At 42.2% G+C, this 19636-nt stretch overlaps 1 protein-coding gene across 1 annotated transcript in view; it reads right to left on the bottom strand.

Moving 5' to 3' along the window:
• LOC127630478 (protein kinase C zeta type-like) overlaps positions 1-8170 on the bottom strand; it is a 131919-nt gene extending 123749 nt beyond the window's left edge. The window contains exon 1 of the mRNA XM_052108028.1: positions 7559-8170. Within this exon, the coding sequence (XP_051963988.1) occupies positions 7559-7629 (71 nt within the window). The 5' untranslated portion in view covers positions 7630-8170. The remainder of the gene's footprint in view (positions 1-7558) is intronic.
• Between the last annotated feature and the right edge of the window lie 11466 nt (positions 8171-19636).

Here is a 19636-nt window from a genome sequence, read left to right as displayed (position 1 = left end):
GTATACGAATATGGTAATCATATAAAACAAAAGAATACATCATGGTACTGTACTACTTTTTATAACATATGTTATCATATTTTAAGATATTTTAATATTAAATAATTACAAATATTTTTTCAAATATATAAATTTAAAAAAATGTCCCCACAGTACTTTTTTGGACCCCCAGGTGTACGCGGCCCACCTGGATGAAAACCCTGACAGACAGGTGAAGGAAAATGTGACGTATGACAAATCAGATCTACAGTCTGTGTGTCTGTTTTCCACTGAGAAAATCTCTGTAGCAGCTTGCCCCTCAGCAGGGAAACCCTCATCATGGGTCCATCATCTGCCATCCTGCCCTTATGTTTCCAACCACCCCCCACCACCCTCAACGCCCACATGCCTGGCACTGAAGCTGGGGGTGAAAGGATCTCCAACCACATGATTCTAGAGCCTGATAAATATAAATGTAAGACTCCTTAGAGCACCTGGTGTTTAGAGTCAGCTTAACTGAAGAGGGAGTCACAACGATTCAATTTCTGATTCCTAAGGATGCCAACAGTAAAATAAAGCAATTTCATATATAAGGTGTTAATTTCTCAATCCATATTAAAGCAGAGAGTGCTGGGTCTGAAATAAATGAGACAGACAGAAAAGTGCCTGGGTAAAAATGCTGACTACCACCCCTGGAGTCGTGAGTTTGAATCCAGGGTCTGCTGAGTAACTCCAGCCAGGTCTCCTAAGCAACCAAATTGGCCCGGTTGCTAGGGAGGGTAGAGTCACAGGGGGTAACCTCCTCGTGGTCGCTATAATGTGGTTCTCGCTCTCACTGGAGCGTGTGGTGACCATGTCTCCGCGGTAACGCACTCAACAAGCCACGTGATAAGATTCGTGGATTGACATCTCAGACGAGGCAACTGAGATTCATCCTCTGTCACCCAGATTGAGGCGAGTCACTATGCCACCACAAGGACTTTGAGCGTATTGGGCATTCCAAAAAAAAAAAAAAGATAAATCATACTGAAAAAAATTACAGGTGAAAAGTTTTTTTTGTTTAATTATTTTATTAATTCAAAAGAGCGCATTTCTACAATAGCATCAATAACAACAAAAAACACTTTCTTTTTTTTTTAGATGTTTCTGAATCCACGCCTACAGGTGTCAGCATGACTGCAAGATGACTGACATGTCAGCCAGCCTACCGCACATAAGTGCACATTTAAATCTTTGGTTAGCACCTAAACGTTTATGTGGCCCACAACAGTAAGCCAGAGTAGTAAATTATTAATATTTCTTTATCAAATCAGTCAGAGAATTTGGTTCTGTTACAAGTTCTAGGCTAGCACAGTTTTTCTTGACTCTTCAGTCAAGAGCCAGTCAAGAGCTCCTGAATGTTCTGTGTATGAGGTATTCCATGATTAAATTTAGATTCCAGAAGCCTGCTGGACCCTAGAACGCTCTATTTTAGAACAGAACTTGGTTCCATGGTCAATAAACACTCCTTGTGTAGGTGTTTCATGTGCAGGCTGAATCATCAAACACACTTCCTCTTTGAACTGCCAGACTGATCCATAAAACTGACCCAAAATGGTGCAACAAGCCCCTGAGGAATCCCACACAAAAGATGGAGTTCAGTTCAGTTTAAGCCACAGCTCTATTCAGACTAAGAAAATGAAATCCTGTTGACTTCTAGTTTACAGACAAACACAAAATAAAATCCCAAAAAAAACAAAACAGAGGCCACAGAATCGATATACTACTGTACTATATATGACTGCTATACTACAGTCTATATTTTAAAACCATTTTTGCATTGCATTGCGATTAATGGTCTGATTTGAATTGCAGACTAAACTAATTTGTTTGATTTATGTATTCAGTTACTTTATAAGTTTAAACCATGAATTTAAAAAAATGCCCTATTTATGGAGAATAGTTGTGTCATCAGAGTCAGTGTACGGCATAAATTCAAATTCAAACAGACTGGATTTGCATGAAGAGGAAATGCTCAGCTGGATAGCATTAAGTCTGTGTAATGTTGTCACTGCCCTAAAGTTAGCACTGAAAATGTAGAATATGAAATGAATATTAGTTTTTTTTTTTAAAGGCTTATTCACATTTATTCCACATTTTTGGTTCCTACTATCAACAAACAAACAATGTCCTTGGTAATACATGAAATCAGTTTTGAACACATTGCAATCCTTCACTTATGTTTTAACTTCTGGTTGGCATTTATGGCCGGTGAGCATTATCTAGAGCCGAAGTGCATATCTGTGTGGTTGCTAGCTAGTCAAATTGGACTAAAGTCCAGAAATAGAAATGGAAACAAGAAATACTTGTCAAGTAAAATTATTTCTTGACTCGGGCAGGCTGCCGATGTTTATGCAAATATGATGAGTAACACCTATTGTGTTTGCACACTTTTTCTATCATTACTCATTGTTAAAGATTTAGTGTTTTGCCAAGAGATAGAACTAAAGATCTATTTACCATGGCTAATTATGTAGAAGAACTAAAAAGCACTATTATGCTATTATAACAGTGCACAATTTGATCTTATGACATGCTACATACATAATGTAACAAAAATAAAAAATTTTTACTTTAAACTTTTTTTATTTTATTTTTTTATATAACCTCGAGGAACTTTTTATCCACTGAAAAGTAAGTGTTTTGTCATTCTGCTAACTTCCTCTAGACTTAAACTGAATTGGATCACTGCCGTATGGCAAGCCAATTTAGCTTTTAATTCTCCAAGTGTTACCCATTGTAATTGTAGAGAACACTCTATTTGCATTCTTACTAGAAAAAAGCATTTCTGACAAGCAATGCTGGGAAATTTGGCCTTCCATACTACCATGCCTTCAACCACAACCCTCTTTCGAAAGCCCACACCTCAAAAGACACCTGAATGCAAAAATGATAGACTGCCAGAGAGCATTTCTGACTGACTAAATTTTCTGATTGGCTAAAAAAAGGGTGGGCTGCTCCCCTGACACTTTTTTTCCTGTTTACAGAGGCAAGGGCTGTCACAGAGGCAGGTGTCATACCTCAAGTCAGGAAATAGGGCTATTTTATGTGCAGTATTCTGTGTGGTATTCCCCAGCATAACAAAAAATCTGTTTATTCAAAATGTACAGTGCTGCTAAACATGACATTGCAGGTGACTCACAAGGCCATCAATGTTTAGTATCAAGCAATTCCCCTCTGAGATTAGCTATTTTAAACAGTAAAATAGCTTGATTGCCCAACACTGAAACATCTTGGACCGAAAAGGTCTGGGCTCAAATCAAAACAGTGCCTGGAATCTCCATGAAAAAAAGAGCTATTATTGAGGCTTATGACTCGTTGCTAAGCAACTGCCTGGTTCAGGTTGTCAGCCAGTTACCAAGATTTCTTTCCTGCCTGGTGCAAACATCCTCGAAAATATTTTTAGTAGTGGGAATCACCAAGGCTTTCAAAAATGCTCAGAATATAGCTGACCCAAATTCTGAGAGCTGTTTTACAAGCTCACGCTCATGTGAGAGTGAATTCATACTTCCATAGACGATGAGGAACTAGATATTCACACTTCACTTCCTATAACGCAATATCAGGTATTGTGTTCTTGAATCAAAGGCCTTTCTCCATTCAGTGAACATGCAAGAAATAATGTTGCATATACGTCTATGTAAAGAGTATTTATGTCCTACATTATCTCATCCTTGTTATCTATGGAATGCTTGAACATTTTACAACACTTTAAACAGCCAGCCCAGAGATTAGTATTTATAACATGTTAAGTAAAGAATATTTGTTCTTTATTTTTTGAAAAAACTCCAACTGAAGGTTTAACATTTATGGATTCAATACAAGTGAAGCTTAATCAACAGCATAATAGTACTTTTAATATTACCACACTCGTTCCTCATTAAATATAAAATATAAATATCTATACAGTATATATATATATATATATATATATAAATATAAAAGGCACTTACAATAGAAGTGAAAGAGGCCAGACTGTACATTTTAAAATGCACGCTGTTTCAAATGTACACTTAACCATGCTTTGAAATAAATGGCATCTATGCTAAATTTATTCCATTTCATTACCTGTCTAAACCTCGGGATTATATATATATATAGGGTCCTGCCTGATGTCTGATTCCCACTGTGTAGCTGAGTGATGATGACCAACTGCAGAATGTATCCGCCAGACTTCACTTCAGTCTACTAAGACTACACAGAGGATGATTTGATGCAAACTCAAAGACATGGGATTCTTCAGGAGCCACTGTCTGAAGCATAGGCTCAGGATGGAGTTCACTAAAATTACCTGCCATAAGCTTCTAGCTAGACTGCAATGCTCCTCACTGAATGATACCTCTATTAACTTGGACAACACTCTCTTAAACTAAATAGAAAATGAATTAACCACTAACAAACGCCTTCATCAGCCAAAATCACAGGAAAATGAAATGAACGTGTATTTCCTCAGTTAATTAGGGATGACTTCAAGGATTTAAATATAGCATTAAGTGCTATATTAGCATAAATATAATTCACTAATATTGGCATTATATTCATTCATTTTCTGTTATAACATAATTTAATGTACAGCTGCTTGGAAACAACACCTGTTGTGAAAAGCGCTATACAAATAATTTTGATTTAACATGTATAGCCACAAGACGTAAACATTGTTTGTGTTAACATGATTGTTGTGTGATAAAATTGTTTACTAACCTTATCTGTGTAAAGTTATATTCAATATTACAACTTCATTGCCATGACAACATAATGCCGGTAAACCCTCAAATGTTTACAATAAAATCATGTTGAACCAATATTTTACCACACTAAAATCATGTTAACATATAATGTTTACATCTTGTGGCAACTTATGAAATTGAAGTGTGTATTATGGACTGGCCCCATTCAATTTCCATTGTAAGTGCCACCATATTTGCTTTTTTTTTAATAATCAAGGGAAGAGTTTAAATTACATTCTGTGGTACTGTGATCATCATCATGCTACAAATGCTGTCAAATTAGTTGAACTTGTATTAAACAAAGGACATTCTATTAACAAAGTGTCAGTCACAACATTCAAAATGTTTCAGACTAAAATGTATTACAACATAGCAGATTTTTGCATGTTTTCCCCACATAAAACTACTACAACAAACATGACATAAAAGGCAAAAGATTGGACTTCTCTTTCTATTCTGAAATCTGAAATCTGAAATCTTTTCTCATAACCAACTAAACAAATAAATAAATGCAAAAGAAATCAGCTACAGCTTGGAGTTTTACCTATTCCTCTACTTTATTGGCAATTGTCCACAAAGGTTAAAATCGCTATTATGAATTAAACAGATAATCAGAAACTATATCCTTCACATCGTTAACTAAGACTGGGTAATATTAAATCATTGTGCAGTGATGGCATGATTAACAGTGATTCACAATGATGTATGCAGTGTCATCTTGGCAGCATGCACTCGCGTCAATAGTTTGTATGGGTTGCATGAACAAAGGTGTGCCTAGCGTTGTGTTGGGTGCCCAGGTTGTGAGCTGTCTTTATGTTGTGCTGAGGTTCGGTTACCTCGGTCTAAGGAATTGGGTGTGTGGCTGAACTCTCGCACAGGTGTCCTGTCTTGTTTTTGTCGCCTGTTGCGTGCATCACGTGGCGTTTGCTTCGTTTCATTTAGTGTGAGAATGCATGGCATCACTTTGTTTGGTGTTGCTACGTATTCTCTTGTCTTGTTTGTCGGTTGCATTGGCGTATATTGCCTTATTGTCTTGGGGATATGCGTTCATGCCATTCAGGTGTTTTGTTGTCTTGTGAGAGCACGTGGCTTTGTGTTGTTTCTGTATTGCCGCCTGTCTCTCTTCTTGCGTCATGCCCGTCTCCTTGTTTGCTCATTATTCGTTTATTAGTCACCTGCCCTGTTTTGTTAACCTGACAATTTCTCTCCCTATTTTATTCTCCATGTGTTTGCTGTCCAGTGCCAGTTCATCTTGTTTCCAGTCATGTTTTCCAGTCTGTCCTGTGTGTTTGGTTGTTTATTCCAGTCAGTCTGTCAGACGGTCTAGTTTCTTGTCCTGTACATTCCTAGCTGATCTGGTCAGTCCTGTTCCCCGCTGCCTTCTGCCCCAGCCCTTGATTAACTTTTTCCTGTATGGGTAGTTTCCTTGTGGGAGATTTGGTTTGTCTTTGCCTTTTTGTGTTAATAAATCCTTTGTTTTTTAAACTCTGGTCTTGGGTCCTGAAATGTAGTACCATGGTGTAGCGATGGTATCAAATGCTACTTTTATATATACCATTAAGGACAGCCATATTCATGTACCATGGAATTCACTTTGTATGTAATTCAAGGTCTACTAAATAGACTGTTTTACATAGTTTAGATGTTTTATATAATGCTTTTTTTATCTCCTTTTTCCTCCCCAATTTAAATCCTCATGGTGGCCAGGGGTGGACTGGGAAGAGAAATTGGCAAGGCACGGTTTTACATAGAAACTGGCCCAAAAGTTGCTTCGCTGCGCCGTTTTGTGGCCCATTCTGCATAACACGGCGGCTCATTTAAGCTTATCATGGCCCATTCGGCCGGCCCGGTTCTCCCAATGGCCAGTCCGCCCTTGATCAGCCCCAAAACGCATCAGCCCTCCGGAAAATGCCAAATTACCAATCCAGCCCTGGTGGTGGCGTAGTGACTCGTCTCAATGCAGGTGGCGGAGGATGAATTTCAGTTGCATCCATGTCTGAGACTGTCAATCCACGCATTTTATCACATGGCATGTTGAGCACATTACCGCAGAGATGTAGCGTGTGTGGAGGCTTCACGCTCTTCTCTTCTCAGTGGCATCCCCACAACTCACCACACCACCACCAAGAGCGAACCACATTATAGAGACCACAAGGAGGTTACCCCATGTGACTCTACCCTCCCTAGCAGCTGGGCCAATTTGGTTGCTAAGGAGACCTGGCTGGAGTCACTCAGCATGCCCTGGATTCGAACTCGTGACTCCAGGGGTGGTAGTCGGTGTCTTTACTAGCTGAGCTACTTTAATGCTTCTTAAATAAGTATGCAAGAAAAATTATATTGCCATATTTGAAAGTTTTACACTGTCAACAACAAGTGGCAGTGAGATAAGACCACAAGCTTCAACATTCCATATTGAAGAATTACTTGTAGCAACTTTTATTATTTGCTAATTTCTTATTATTGCCAACTCAGTGGGAGGCCAGGATGATTTATGGAATGTCATATATTATGAATTCCGCTATTGTAATCTTCATCATGTGATAGCTGACTTTCCTTAAAATATATGTGCCTTATCAAATAAATAAAGAAGTTCTTACAATGAAAAAGTATCACAACATTTGGAGGTCTAATATGTTGCTAAGTAGGCTATGGGAGTGAAGTGCGTTTGTAAACATGCTATTCTTTACACTAAGCTTGAAAATGAGAGCTGGGCATATTTCGACCTTTCATGGCACAACAGCACTGTAGGCCAATTTAAAACAAAATTAAATAATAAAAAACCTCCTTTACCTGTGCAAGTTTACAACACTTACCCGGCGTAATGCGCTTTTATTTTCACATATTCCGAGGGTAAATCCATCATCGAGCCGTTACTTACAGGCATTATAAAAAGTCAACAAACTCTCTCACGACAGAAAACACAGACTCTGTTCAGAAAAAATGAGCGTGATATCAGATGCAAAGTGGCATAATTCCGAATGAACTGTGTGATATTGTCTTTAATGTCCTCAATGTCACGTCGCTGCCAAGGTTCGCCTTTTGTCCACTGAAATCATCCATATCCCGAGCGCGTTGTTGATTCCGTTTCTTTCCGGTTCGGTGAATTTGAAAGTGATTTTGCTATGGTTACTCTTGGTGGCGGAGAGTGAGGGAGCAATGGTGAAGTAAAGATACTTCCAGGTCTGGATTGGCCTCGGAATCCACCTGTTGTTCACTTGCGCTTCCGCGGGACGGCTTCTGTGGGACATTCAGCACGTGACGCTTCGAAGCGTACGTGTTGCGCGAGGAAATTTTCCAACCTACTCTTGTACATCCTAACGGAACAGCAGTGTCAAGTCAGCGTGTCTCGCGTGTAGATTGTGCTGTTCGATCCAGTATGACGTCAGCTAGGAATGTGCACATTCCATGAACGCATTATTTGCATGATAACGGTCTGCACTGTATAGTATGTGAGTCCAGCCGGTCTCTCTCTCTCTCTCTCTCTCTCTCTCTCTCTCTCTCTCTCTCTCTCTCTGAGGCGGTATGCTTATCCAATTAAATCGATGTAGGCCGGTGACAGAGAACGTTTATGCTGAGGATAATGTTCGTTAAAGATGCGAAATGTAGCCTATACTCCTGAACTCCTGTAGTTTTCAGACTTTCGGTTAAGAGTCAGACATAATCTAATTTGGCTGTAAATTAGTTATTAATTAGTTTGAATTGACCTGTGTGACCAAAGTGGTCCAAATCGAATTATTATTAACCATTAGTTTATGATTGTGTGGTTTGGATAGAGACTTAATAAGCAAATACATGAATAATTTATTTGAAACTTTTCAAATCTGATTTACAGATCAAAATAGAGAGAGGATAAAATATAGGCCTTTACTCAAGGACTACACTTTAAAAACTCGTTTTCCGAATTAGTAGTAGCCTATATGAATAGGCTAAGCTTCGTGAAATATTTGATTTTACATTAAGAAAGAACGTCGTTCAATAACACATTTAAGCAAAACTACGGTTTTATCAGTCCAAACTGGAATTTGACTCCCACCCTGAGGATAAAAAGTGTAACAACAATTTTTACTACAGGAGCGACCAATTAATTACAAAATGTGTATATATGTATGTATGTATTGCAATTGGTTGGGTTACTTTATGTGAGAGTGTGTGAGTATAGAGAGACACTTTAGGAATTCAGCCAGGCAGGTTTCTGCATTATTCTCTTCTATGTATTTGCTATTCTGTTTTAGCCTTTGCAACATTCTCTTGAAGTCAAAAGTAATATATATATATATATATATATATATATATATATATATATATATATATATATATATATATATATATATATATATAATTTTGTTTTAATTTTATTTAGATATATATATATATATATATATATATATATATATATATATATATATATATATATATATATATATATATATATATATATATATATATTTTTGTTTTTAATTTTATTTAGACCCTTTTGTATGTAGTCTAATTAATACAGATAAAAAATTGAAACGGGAACAAGCATAATTTTAAAGCTAAATAATTGCATGCAGTATACAGGACAGGGAGCGCTCCTTGTAATGCAAAGTTTTATCCACTTGGTGTCACCAAAAGCTACATAAATTCTAAGAGGTGAACGGTTTTAAATTGAAATTAAACGTAATCACATGACCATTTAAATGTTATGGTTCTACATTCCTAATACTCCATCTGGTGACAGATAACATCACATGGTACAGATTACTTTGATGACATTATATTATTGCCAGTAGAACGATTATGATGAAAATAAATGTTGTAATAAATAAATATTAATAGAAAATAAAATTAACATGGAAATTAAAATTAAAATGAAAATATAAAGATATATGATTTGACGAAACAAACATGCCGGGCTGCTAAGAAACACTAAAAGTAATATTTCTACGCCAAACAAAAATAGATAATAAGAAACTTGTTATACACCCACTAACAAAAGACTTGTTGTCATTGTCTTTGTCTCCTATAGTTCTTTTTTACGTTAAAAAATTAAACGCAAAGGCTTTAAGCCCTGAGGCAAAAAAGCGTGGTCGAATGTTTTGTTCGAACCTCTTGCGCAACAGTCGTCTGTGACGTAACAGAGCAACCAGTGAACACTGGACATCCACATTCACCTCGTCTACAATATGACGTTGTTTGTTGAAATACTGCACGCGCGAGGATCACAAACTCTTGACATCTTACCGTTTTTGTCTAGTATTATGTTTATTAAACATGTGATATGAAAGCGAATGTGATATTTATAAATTATATATCTACGGATAGGGACTTTGTTGATGGTTAGTGCTAGTTAGCCAACTTGCTCAGTACACTGAAGTGCTATGCATCAACTTGCCTCTTGTCCACACACCAGCATCTGTTCAGACAGAGTAACATTAAACTGTATTGAGTATTTTAATTAGTTAATAAATGATCTAAAAACCCTAGCACGTGCAGTTCATGGGAAATATACAATACTGATGATTCTTCTAGGCCTGGTAATACTTGGTTAGTAAATTTTATTTAGTTTTCTTGTATAATTAGTAAAAGTTCAATTAAAGTTAGTTTTGAAACACAATCTCGTGCTATTAATACATTTTAATATACAATTATTAGAAGAGATTATGACCTAAGCATTGTCAACAGTTGCAACTTCCTTTCAGTAATCTTGGGTGTTTGATCCAAACACTACAATCATGCAGGGTTTTTTTTTTAAACAATGTGTTTATTAATATTATAACATTCCTTAAACTCTTGTTTTTTAACAGGATGCAGTGTTGCTGTTAAAAATGTTCATGCCTTTGGTGAGTTATTGACATGTTGATTTTGACTTCTGACCCACTGATCATTAAGCTTCAAATATGAATAACATGTTTTTTCCTGAGTCGAAAATGGTCTTTGTGGTTGCTGATGTATACAGTTATCTACAAGTTCTAATTTGGTTTGTTACACAACTGTTATTAATTAATAAATAACATGGCTACTTTTACCTACTTATTAAATTTATTGGATATGAGTTATTTTACAGTTTTTGTTTCATCAGGCTTTTAATGGTTTGATTATTTTTATATCTGAAGGCAAACAAGCCCAGTTTATTTCCCAATTTCAAACATCATTCATACATTCAAAACATACTGTATATTACACTGACAAGATGAAAATTGTCCACAATTTGCCTATAATTCTTGGAGGTCCAGACTTGATTGTCCTTAAATTGAAATGCTATATAAGCATAGGTAAGACCATGGATGGCTCTTCATTACCGTGGTTAGGTCAATATAGCTAGTTTTTCTAAAAGATATACACTAATGAGCTAAATCATTATGAACACTCACAAGTGAAGTAAATAACGTTGGTCATCTCCTAACATGGCCACATGTCATGGTATGGGTAGATTAGATGGTAAGCAAACTTTGAGCACCTGAGTGAATTTGACATGGGCCAAATAGTTATGGCCAGACGACTGGATAAGAGCATCTCTGAAACGGCAAGGATTGTGGAGGGTTTCCTGTCAGCAGTGGTGAGTTCCTACCGACAGTGGTCCGAGGAGGGACAAACCGGCCACAGGGTGTTGGGCACCCAAGTTTCATCGATGCGCAAGGGCAACAAAGGCTATCCCATCTGGACGGAACTGACAGAAGATATACTGTGGCACAAGTTACAGAAAAGTTTAATGATGGTTACGGGAGCAATGTGTCCCAACATACAGTGCATCGCACCCTGCTGCATATGGGGCTGCGTAGACCAGTCAGAGTTTCCATGATGACCCCTATCCCTAGCGTAAGAACAGGACTTTGGAGCAGTGGAAGATGGTTGCCTGGTCCAATGAGTCCCATTTTCTTTTACATCACGTGGACGGCCGTGTACCTGTGCACTGTTTACCTCGGGAAGTGATGGCACTAGAATGCACTGTGGGAAGACAACAAGCTGGTGGAAAGAGTGTGATGCTCTGAGCAATGTTCTGCTGGGAAACCCTTGGTCCGGCCATTCACGCAGATGTCAATTTGACACGTACCACCTACCTGAACATCATTGCGCTTCATGGCAATGGTATTCCCTGAAGGCAGTGGCCTCTTTCAGCAAGATAATGTGACCTGCCACACTGCACACATTGTTCGGGAATGTTTGAGGAACATGATGAAGAGTTCAAGGTGTTACCCTGGCCTCCAAATTTCCCTGATCTCAGTCAGATTGAGCATCTGTGGAATGTGCTTGACAAACAAGTCTGATTCACGCAGACCGTTCAGAGTGCCCATGCTGACCCTTGTCCACCGCAATGGGCATGTGAGCGTCAGAACTGGACCATGGAGCAATGGAAGAAGGTGGCCTGGTCTGATGAATCACGTTTCTTTTAGATCATGTGGACAGCCAGGTGCATGTGCGTCATTTACCTGGGGAAGAGATTGCACCAGGATGCACCATGGGAAGAAGGCAGGCCCGAGGAGGCAGTGTGATAATCAGGGCAATGTTTTGCTTCGAAACCTTGGGTCCTGGCATTCATGTGGATGTTACTTTGACACATACAACTTACCTATAGATTATTGCCAGCCACATACAACCCTTCATGGCAACGGTATTCCCTGATGGCAGTGGCCTCTTTCAGCAGGATAATGCGCCCTGCCACACTGCAAAAATTGTTCAGGAATGGATTCAGGAACATGACAAAGAGTTCAAGGTGTTGACCTGGCCTCCAAATTCCCCAGATCTCAATCCGAATGAGCATCTATGACGTATTTGCTGGATCAACAAGTCAGATCCATGGAGGACCCACCTTGCAACTTAAAGGATCTGGTGCTATCATCTTGGTGCCAGATACCAGAGGACATCTTCAGAGGTCTTGCGGAGTCCATGTCTCGATGGTTCAAACAGGTCCCAAACGTGCTCAATGGGATTGAGATCCGGGCTCTTCGCTGGCCACGGCAGAACACTGACATTCCTGTCTAGCAGGAAATTACACGCAGAACGAGCTGTATGGCTGGTGGCATCGTCATGCTGGAAGGTCATGTCAGGATGAGCCTGCAGGAAGAGTACCACATGTCTTCCCTGTAACACACAGTGTTGAGATTACCTGCAATGACAACAACAAGTGCAGTCCGATGATGCTGTGACACACCACCCCAGATCATTACGGACCCTCCACCTCAAAATCGATCCCACTCCAGAGTACAGGCCTCAGTGTAACACTCATTCTTTCAACAATAAACGCTAGTCCGACCATCACCCCTCGTGAAACAAACCGCAACTTGTTAGTGAAGTACACGTTTTGCCATTCCTGTCTGGTCCAGTGAAGGTACGTTTGTGCCCATAGGTGACATTGTTGCCAGGGATGTCTGGTAAGGACATGCCTTACAACAGGCCGACAAGCCCTCAGTCCAGCTTCTCTCAGCCTATTGCGGATACTCTGAGCACTGATGGAGGGATTGTGTGTTCCTTGTGTAACTCGGGCAGTTGTTGTTGCCATCCTGTACCTGACCCGCAGGTATGATATTCGGATGCCTTCAGAGTCCGTAGAAAGGTCTCTTTAGTGGGCTAAGTTTTTAAAAATAGGACCTTAATTGCCTGCCCTCTGTAAGCTGTTAGTTTCTTAATGACCATTCCACAGCTGCAAGTTCATAAATTTTTTATGGTTCATTGAACAAGCTTGGAAAACATTGTTTAAACCCTTTACAATAAAATGGCAGCCCCCATAAGGGGACCCTCTCTATGTAGAATAAAACTGCTTTTGTAAAGTTACTGATATGACTGGAGTCTTTATCTCATGTAAATCATCACGATTAATTTCAAATGTTTTAGGGAGACAGTAGGATAGAGCAGAGCGAATCACTTACGTGAGTGGTCCTGTGAAGGTTCGTGCCACAACTGTGCAAAACTAGGCTTCAGTTTTTCATATTTAACACATATAAAGCACTGGACATGATGATTACATTTTCAGTGGGGAAAAAACACTAAATTAGATTCATCCACTCTTGACTGACACTTTATAATTCGAAATGTTTTAAAAGATGACCCAATCACCAGACTTGGGAATGACAGACTGGGGGAGCACCTAGGGCGCCAGCGGGGCTGGGATCTGGACGATGCCGCTGTGGTTTGTAGAAAGCTTGACTGCGGATTTGTTTTGGACATTCCAAGTGGTGCGCATTTTGGATGGACCTGCAGAGAGGTGTTGTGGAGGAATGTAAAATGCTCGGGTGATGAGTTTGCCCTGGACCTGTGAACGAACCCTCAGTGATGGGGTGTGTGCATGCAATGATGATGCTGGAGTGGTAAAATAATTAATGAGTCTTTGAAGAGGGGGGTGAACTATCCCTAAAAATAATTATTTTCTATAAAACTGGTTTAAAACAACATGTATTGTGAAAAGTGCTACATGAATAAAACTGTCAAATCTTTTTACAATTGATCATTTAAAAAAAATTATGTATACTGCCAATTCATAATTTCTTCTTTTCTAGGTAGATTTCCAGCACCCACTTTGTCTGTTCAGTCATGCTTCTATGCCTATTCAGCTGAGGAGGTTGTAAACTTTAAATGCACTGTCCCATACTGGCAGTCTGTCATTGACTTCCATCTGTACAAAAGAGGTGTGGACACTCCACTGTTGACCCAGCGAGCCGATCCAAGGCAGATGACGGCAGATATTAGTTTGTCAGACTTGGAAATCTCTCATCAGGGCAGCTACTGCTGTCTATACAGGATACACAACAAACTGGGAAACTCTCCCTCAGGAAATTCTCCACACAGCAACTTCATTAACATCACAGTCTGTAAGTTGTAGTTATTTGCAGCTGAGGCAGTGGTGTTTGGAGAAATTTTGATTGTCAAAGGATTAGTTCACCCAAAAATTTTAATCTGTACAAGGTGGGGGGAAGGGTTGGATTGACATGAGTAAATAATGATAAATCTTGGGTTACCTTTTCCTTTAAAGTTCTTAGTTTCTTGTGGTCTTTAGACTAACATTTATTTCTTGTACTCAGTGGATATCCACACTCCCCAGATCTGGTACTACTCGTCTCCTGAAGACCGACCAGGCTGGGTCATCCATGGCCAGAGTTTCAACGTCACTTGCTCCACTCAGCCTCTCTATCCAGGAGGCTCCTTCCAGCTGTGGCTCATCAGGCCCAATGGGACAGTCCGGCAATCTCTGCCATCCCTCACTACATCCGTCACCCTCAACTTCTCCAATGCCCAATCCAATAATGAGGGCTACTACTGCTGTCTGTACAATGTCCAGACTGGAGATCGGACGTTTATCTCAAGGGAGAGTCAGCCTTTACCCATCTCCATTCGAGGTGAGTCGAATGGATCGATGACGGTTTGTGTACCTTGTTTCCACAGTATAGCTGCTTTGTCATGGTTCCAGCTTAGTTGGACATTAGTTTAAGCTCTGTTTTGAATCCAAAAGTGAAGTGACCTTAAAGGAATATTCCAGGTTCAATACAAGGTAAGCTCAATTGACTGCATTTGTGGCATAATGTTGATTTACACAAAAATTAATCTCGATTACCACAAATTAATTAATTTATCGTCCCACTTTTCTTTAATAAAAGCAAAAATAGAGGTTACAGTGAGGCACTTACAATGGAATTGAATGTGGCCAATGTTTCAGCGTTTCCGCGGGGCATTAAAAAGCATTAAATGGATTTTGCGAAAATTAAGGCCTTAAATAGCATTAAAAAGCAGAATTGTTATTTTTGGGTGAACTATACCTTTATCAAAGCAAACTTGTGGATTTGGCTTGAACATATGGCAGCATTTATTCATTGCACATCTAGAGTGATTGTATGTTTTATTGTTTGCTATTTTATTTAAATCACAGAAGTGGATGCGGTAATGAGTCCAGTGGTAATCAGTTTGCTGGTGTCCGGTCTGACGTTTGTGGTGGCAACATGTACCACTGTGATTGTTGCCAAAGTGTACTGCGAGAGAGTGAGGAAACCCACTGAACTGGAACGAGAAAGCAGGTCCTGTGAGCAACAAATAGATTTAAATATGTATTCAAACATTTGTGTTTTATTGTAAAAAGTTTGTACTTATTTTACATTTTTGTCATTACAGGTGTTGACAACACTTACGTTGCCTTGACTGTCAAGTAATGGGAGTTTAAAATTAAGGTAATGTGAGTTTGAATGAAAAAATCTGTTACTCTATTAATACATTTTGTCCCAGTCAGGTGCATGATGAACCCTGTCTCTTTTGACAAGACATTTTTTTCACACTGGGTAAAGGGCGTGACAAAAAAAAAAAGACGACACAGCACAACGAATTCACCTGAATGCAGGAGTTTAAAGATGTGACTAGCTGATAGCTGAAGTTCTTTCAAACTTGACACTGTCTACTCCTGCGCAAGATGCTGATAAACCGCGAGATGTGGCGCAATTGTCAAAGACATTAATCTAGCACATGTTTACTTAGAAAAAGTATAACAATCATACGTGCTTTGTAAAATCAGTTTGGTTCACAATTTTGCTGCACATAGAAGCATATTAAAAATCAAATGTTTTGATGGGCTGTAATTGTGTTGCTTCACAAAGCATTTTGACTGCAAACTTCTCATATCACAACTGTTGAGGACACAGTGATCAACATATTCTGTAATTGACTAACAATAAATCATGTAGTTTTAATGACTGAAAATAATTTCATATTTTACAGAGAGGGAAGTCTTAACAGGTAGTGAAAAATTATCTGTATGATTTTCTTTTTTCAGGAACCACTGGTCACTCTGTCTGTCTCATGTTGGAGTCTCAGTTACCTTTGCAAACTGGAGGAAAGCCAGGGATTAAAGTTTCAAGAACAACAGAAACTATATTTTTTACTGTGTCATTGTGTGTCGGTTACAGAGAAATGCAATACAATAGAGGTTTTTTCCCCCTTACAAAAAAGGTTACTGGAGAGGTGTCACGAACTGCGCTCCTCTGCCCCCTCCCCGCTTCGTCGCACACACACTCACTCCTCAAGCTCGCACGCTCGTTCTGCCCCCCTCGAGCTCGCACGCTCGTTCTGCCCCCCTCGAGCTCACGCTCGTTTTGCTCCCTCGAGATCTCCTGCTCGTTAGCAGGTCTCCCCCCTCGGGCTCACATGCCCGCTCCCAATGGCCAGAACATTATGACCACCTGCACTCGTCTCAATCACCCCTTTATTCGTTTCACCTGCACTCGTCTCATCACCTTTCATTGTTTACACCTGCACCTTCCCCTATAAATACCACAGCACATCCGTTTCACGGGGGTTGGTTATTGTGTTCTAGTTTACCCCGCATCTTCGCCCCCGCTAGTCTCGTCTAGTTTTGTACTCCTCTCGTTTACCCCTTAGCTTGCCAGCCCCCCTTGTTCCCCTGTCTTTTCCTCTCGCTTGTCTTGTTTGTATATTGATCCCCGGCTTCGACCTCACGCGCCCTTTGACTACTCTCTCCGCATTTGCCCCCTTGTTTATATCTTGATTCCCCGCTTTTGACCTAACGCTCACCCTGACCATTCTTCGCTGGATTTGCCCTTGTTTTGTACTGTTGCCTGCTTTTATTTAATAAAGCAGTTTTTCCCCGACATTGTGACTGTCTCAACTGTGTTCCGCTACAGAATAACCAACCCCACCGTAGACAGTCACAATGGAAACCGCTGAGGATTTCCGCAGCTCATTAGAGCGGATCTACACGGCACTTTCCGCCCAGGGATCTACGGTCGGACAACACGATCAAACAATCGTGGCTCAGGGACAGCAGATACAGGAGATCCTGCAGGCGATGCGTGCGATTTCTAATCAGTTTTTACCTGTTCCGCCTCGCCTGTCCCTGTGTCCGTTGATGTTCCCACTGTATTTCCCAGCGCCACAAGCTTTCAAACCCCGGCGGTTTGGTCGGTTCGTCGGGCCTTCGCCTAGGGGTTTTGATGCAGGACAGCGTATATAGTACGAGAGACCCTACCCTTCATGTTATGGACCCAGTGGCCCAGCTCTTGGTTCTTCGTCAGGGGAACCAACCCATTGAGGCTTTTGTTGTTGATTTTTGTGCCCTGGCTAACCAGGTGAATTTTGATGAGGTGGCTCTAAAAAACATTTTCCAATATGGACTGAATAAGCCAGCCTCATCATTCGCTGCTCTCTCAACCTGGCTCAGTTTATTGACCTCGCCCTACTGTACACTGGTTCCTCGTTTACTGTGGGGGAGGCAGACAATGAACCAGCGCTCCACACCACGGCCCCCGTCTCGAAGCCTACCACGGCCCCCGTCTTGAAGCCTACCACGGCCCCCGTCCTGAAGCCTACCACGGCCCCCGTCATGAAGCCTGACACGGCCCCCGTCCCGAAGCCTGACATGGCCCCAGTCCCGAGGCCTGTCACGGCCCCAGTCCCGAAGCCTGTCACGGCCCCAGTCCCGAAGCCTTACACGGCCCTAGTCCCGAAGCCTTACACGGCCCTAGCCCCGAAGCCTGACACGGCCCTAGTCCCGACACCTGACACGGCCCTAGCCCTGAAGCCTGACATGGCCCTAGCCCCGAAGCCTGACACGGCCCTAGCCCCGAAGCCTTACACGGCCCTAGCCCCGAAGCCTTACACGGCCCTAGCCCCGAAGCCTGACACGGCCCCAGTCCCGAGGCCAGTCACGGCCCCAGTCCCGAAGCCTGTCACGGCCCCAGTCCCGAAGCCTGTCACGGCCCCAGTCTCGAAGCCTGGCACGGCCAGCGAGTCAACGCCCATGCATGCCACGGCCAGAGAGCCAGCGCCCATGCGCGCCACGGCCAACGAGCCAGCGCCCATGCCCGCCACGGCCGGCGAGCCAGCGCCCATGTCTGCCACGGTCAGTGAGCCAGCGCCTGTAGCCTCGACCGCCCCAGAGCCAGCGCCTGTAGCCTCGACCGTCCCCATGGCCACGTCCCTGTTGGCGAAGGCGTAGAGAAGGAAGAGGGCCCCTTCTCCCCAGTCTCGTCTTGTGCTCAAGACTGCAGAGGTTCCCTCAGAGTCTTCCACAGCTCTACCGACCTCTGCTCTGCCCTCAGAGTCTTCCACGGCTCTGCCGGGTTCTGCTCCGCCCTCAGAGTCTTCCACGGCTCTGCCGGGTTCTGCTCCGCCCTCAGAGTCTTCCACGGCTCTGCCGGGTTCTGCTCCGCCCTCAGAGTCTTCCACGGCTCTGCCGGGTTCTGCTCCGCCCTCAGAGTCTTCCACGGCTCTGCCGGGGTCTGCTCCGCCCTCAGAGTCTTCCACGGCTCTGCCGGGCTCTGCTCCGCCCTCAGAGTCTTCCACGGCTCTGCCGGGCTCTGCTCTGCCCTCAGAGTCTTCCACGGCTCTGCCGGGCTCTGCTCTGCCCTCAGAGTCTTCCACGGCTCTGCCGGGTTCTGCTCGCCCCTCAGAGCCCTCGCGGCCTCCGCCTCACGAGCCTCCCAAGGCTCCTCCTCCCAAGCCTCCCAGGGCTCTTCCTCTCGAGCCTCCTAAGGCTCCTCCTCTCGAGCCTCCCAGAGCTCTACCTCCCAAGCCCCCCAGGGTTCTGCCTTTCAAGTCTCTCGAGCCTCCCAGAGCGCCGCCTCTCAAGCCTCTCAGGGCTTCTCCTCCCGAGTCTTTCAAGGCTCCTCCTCCCAAGCCTCCCAGGGCTCCTCTTCTCGAGCCTCCCAAGGCTCCTCCTCCCAAGCCTCCCAGGGCTCCTCCTCTCGAGCCTCTCAGGGCTTCTCCTCTCGAGTCTTTCAGGGCTCCCCCTCCCAAGCCTCTCAGGGCTTCTCCTCTCGAGTCTTTCAGGGCTCCACCCTTCAAGCCTCTCACGGCTTTGCCTCTCGAGTCTCTCAGGGCTCCTCCCCCCCTCAAGCCTCTCAGGGCTTCCCCTCTCGAGTCTCTCAGGGCTCCTCCTCCCCTCAAGCCTCTCAGGGCTCCGTCCCTCGAGTCTTTCA

Source organism: Xyrauchen texanus, chromosome 37 (genome assembly GCF_025860055.1).
Source record: "Xyrauchen texanus isolate HMW12.3.18 chromosome 37, RBS_HiC_50CHRs, whole genome shotgun sequence".
Taxonomy (NCBI): Eukaryota; Metazoa; Chordata; class Actinopteri; order Cypriniformes; family Catostomidae; genus Xyrauchen; species Xyrauchen texanus.
This window is presented reverse-complemented; position numbering and strand designations above follow the sequence as displayed.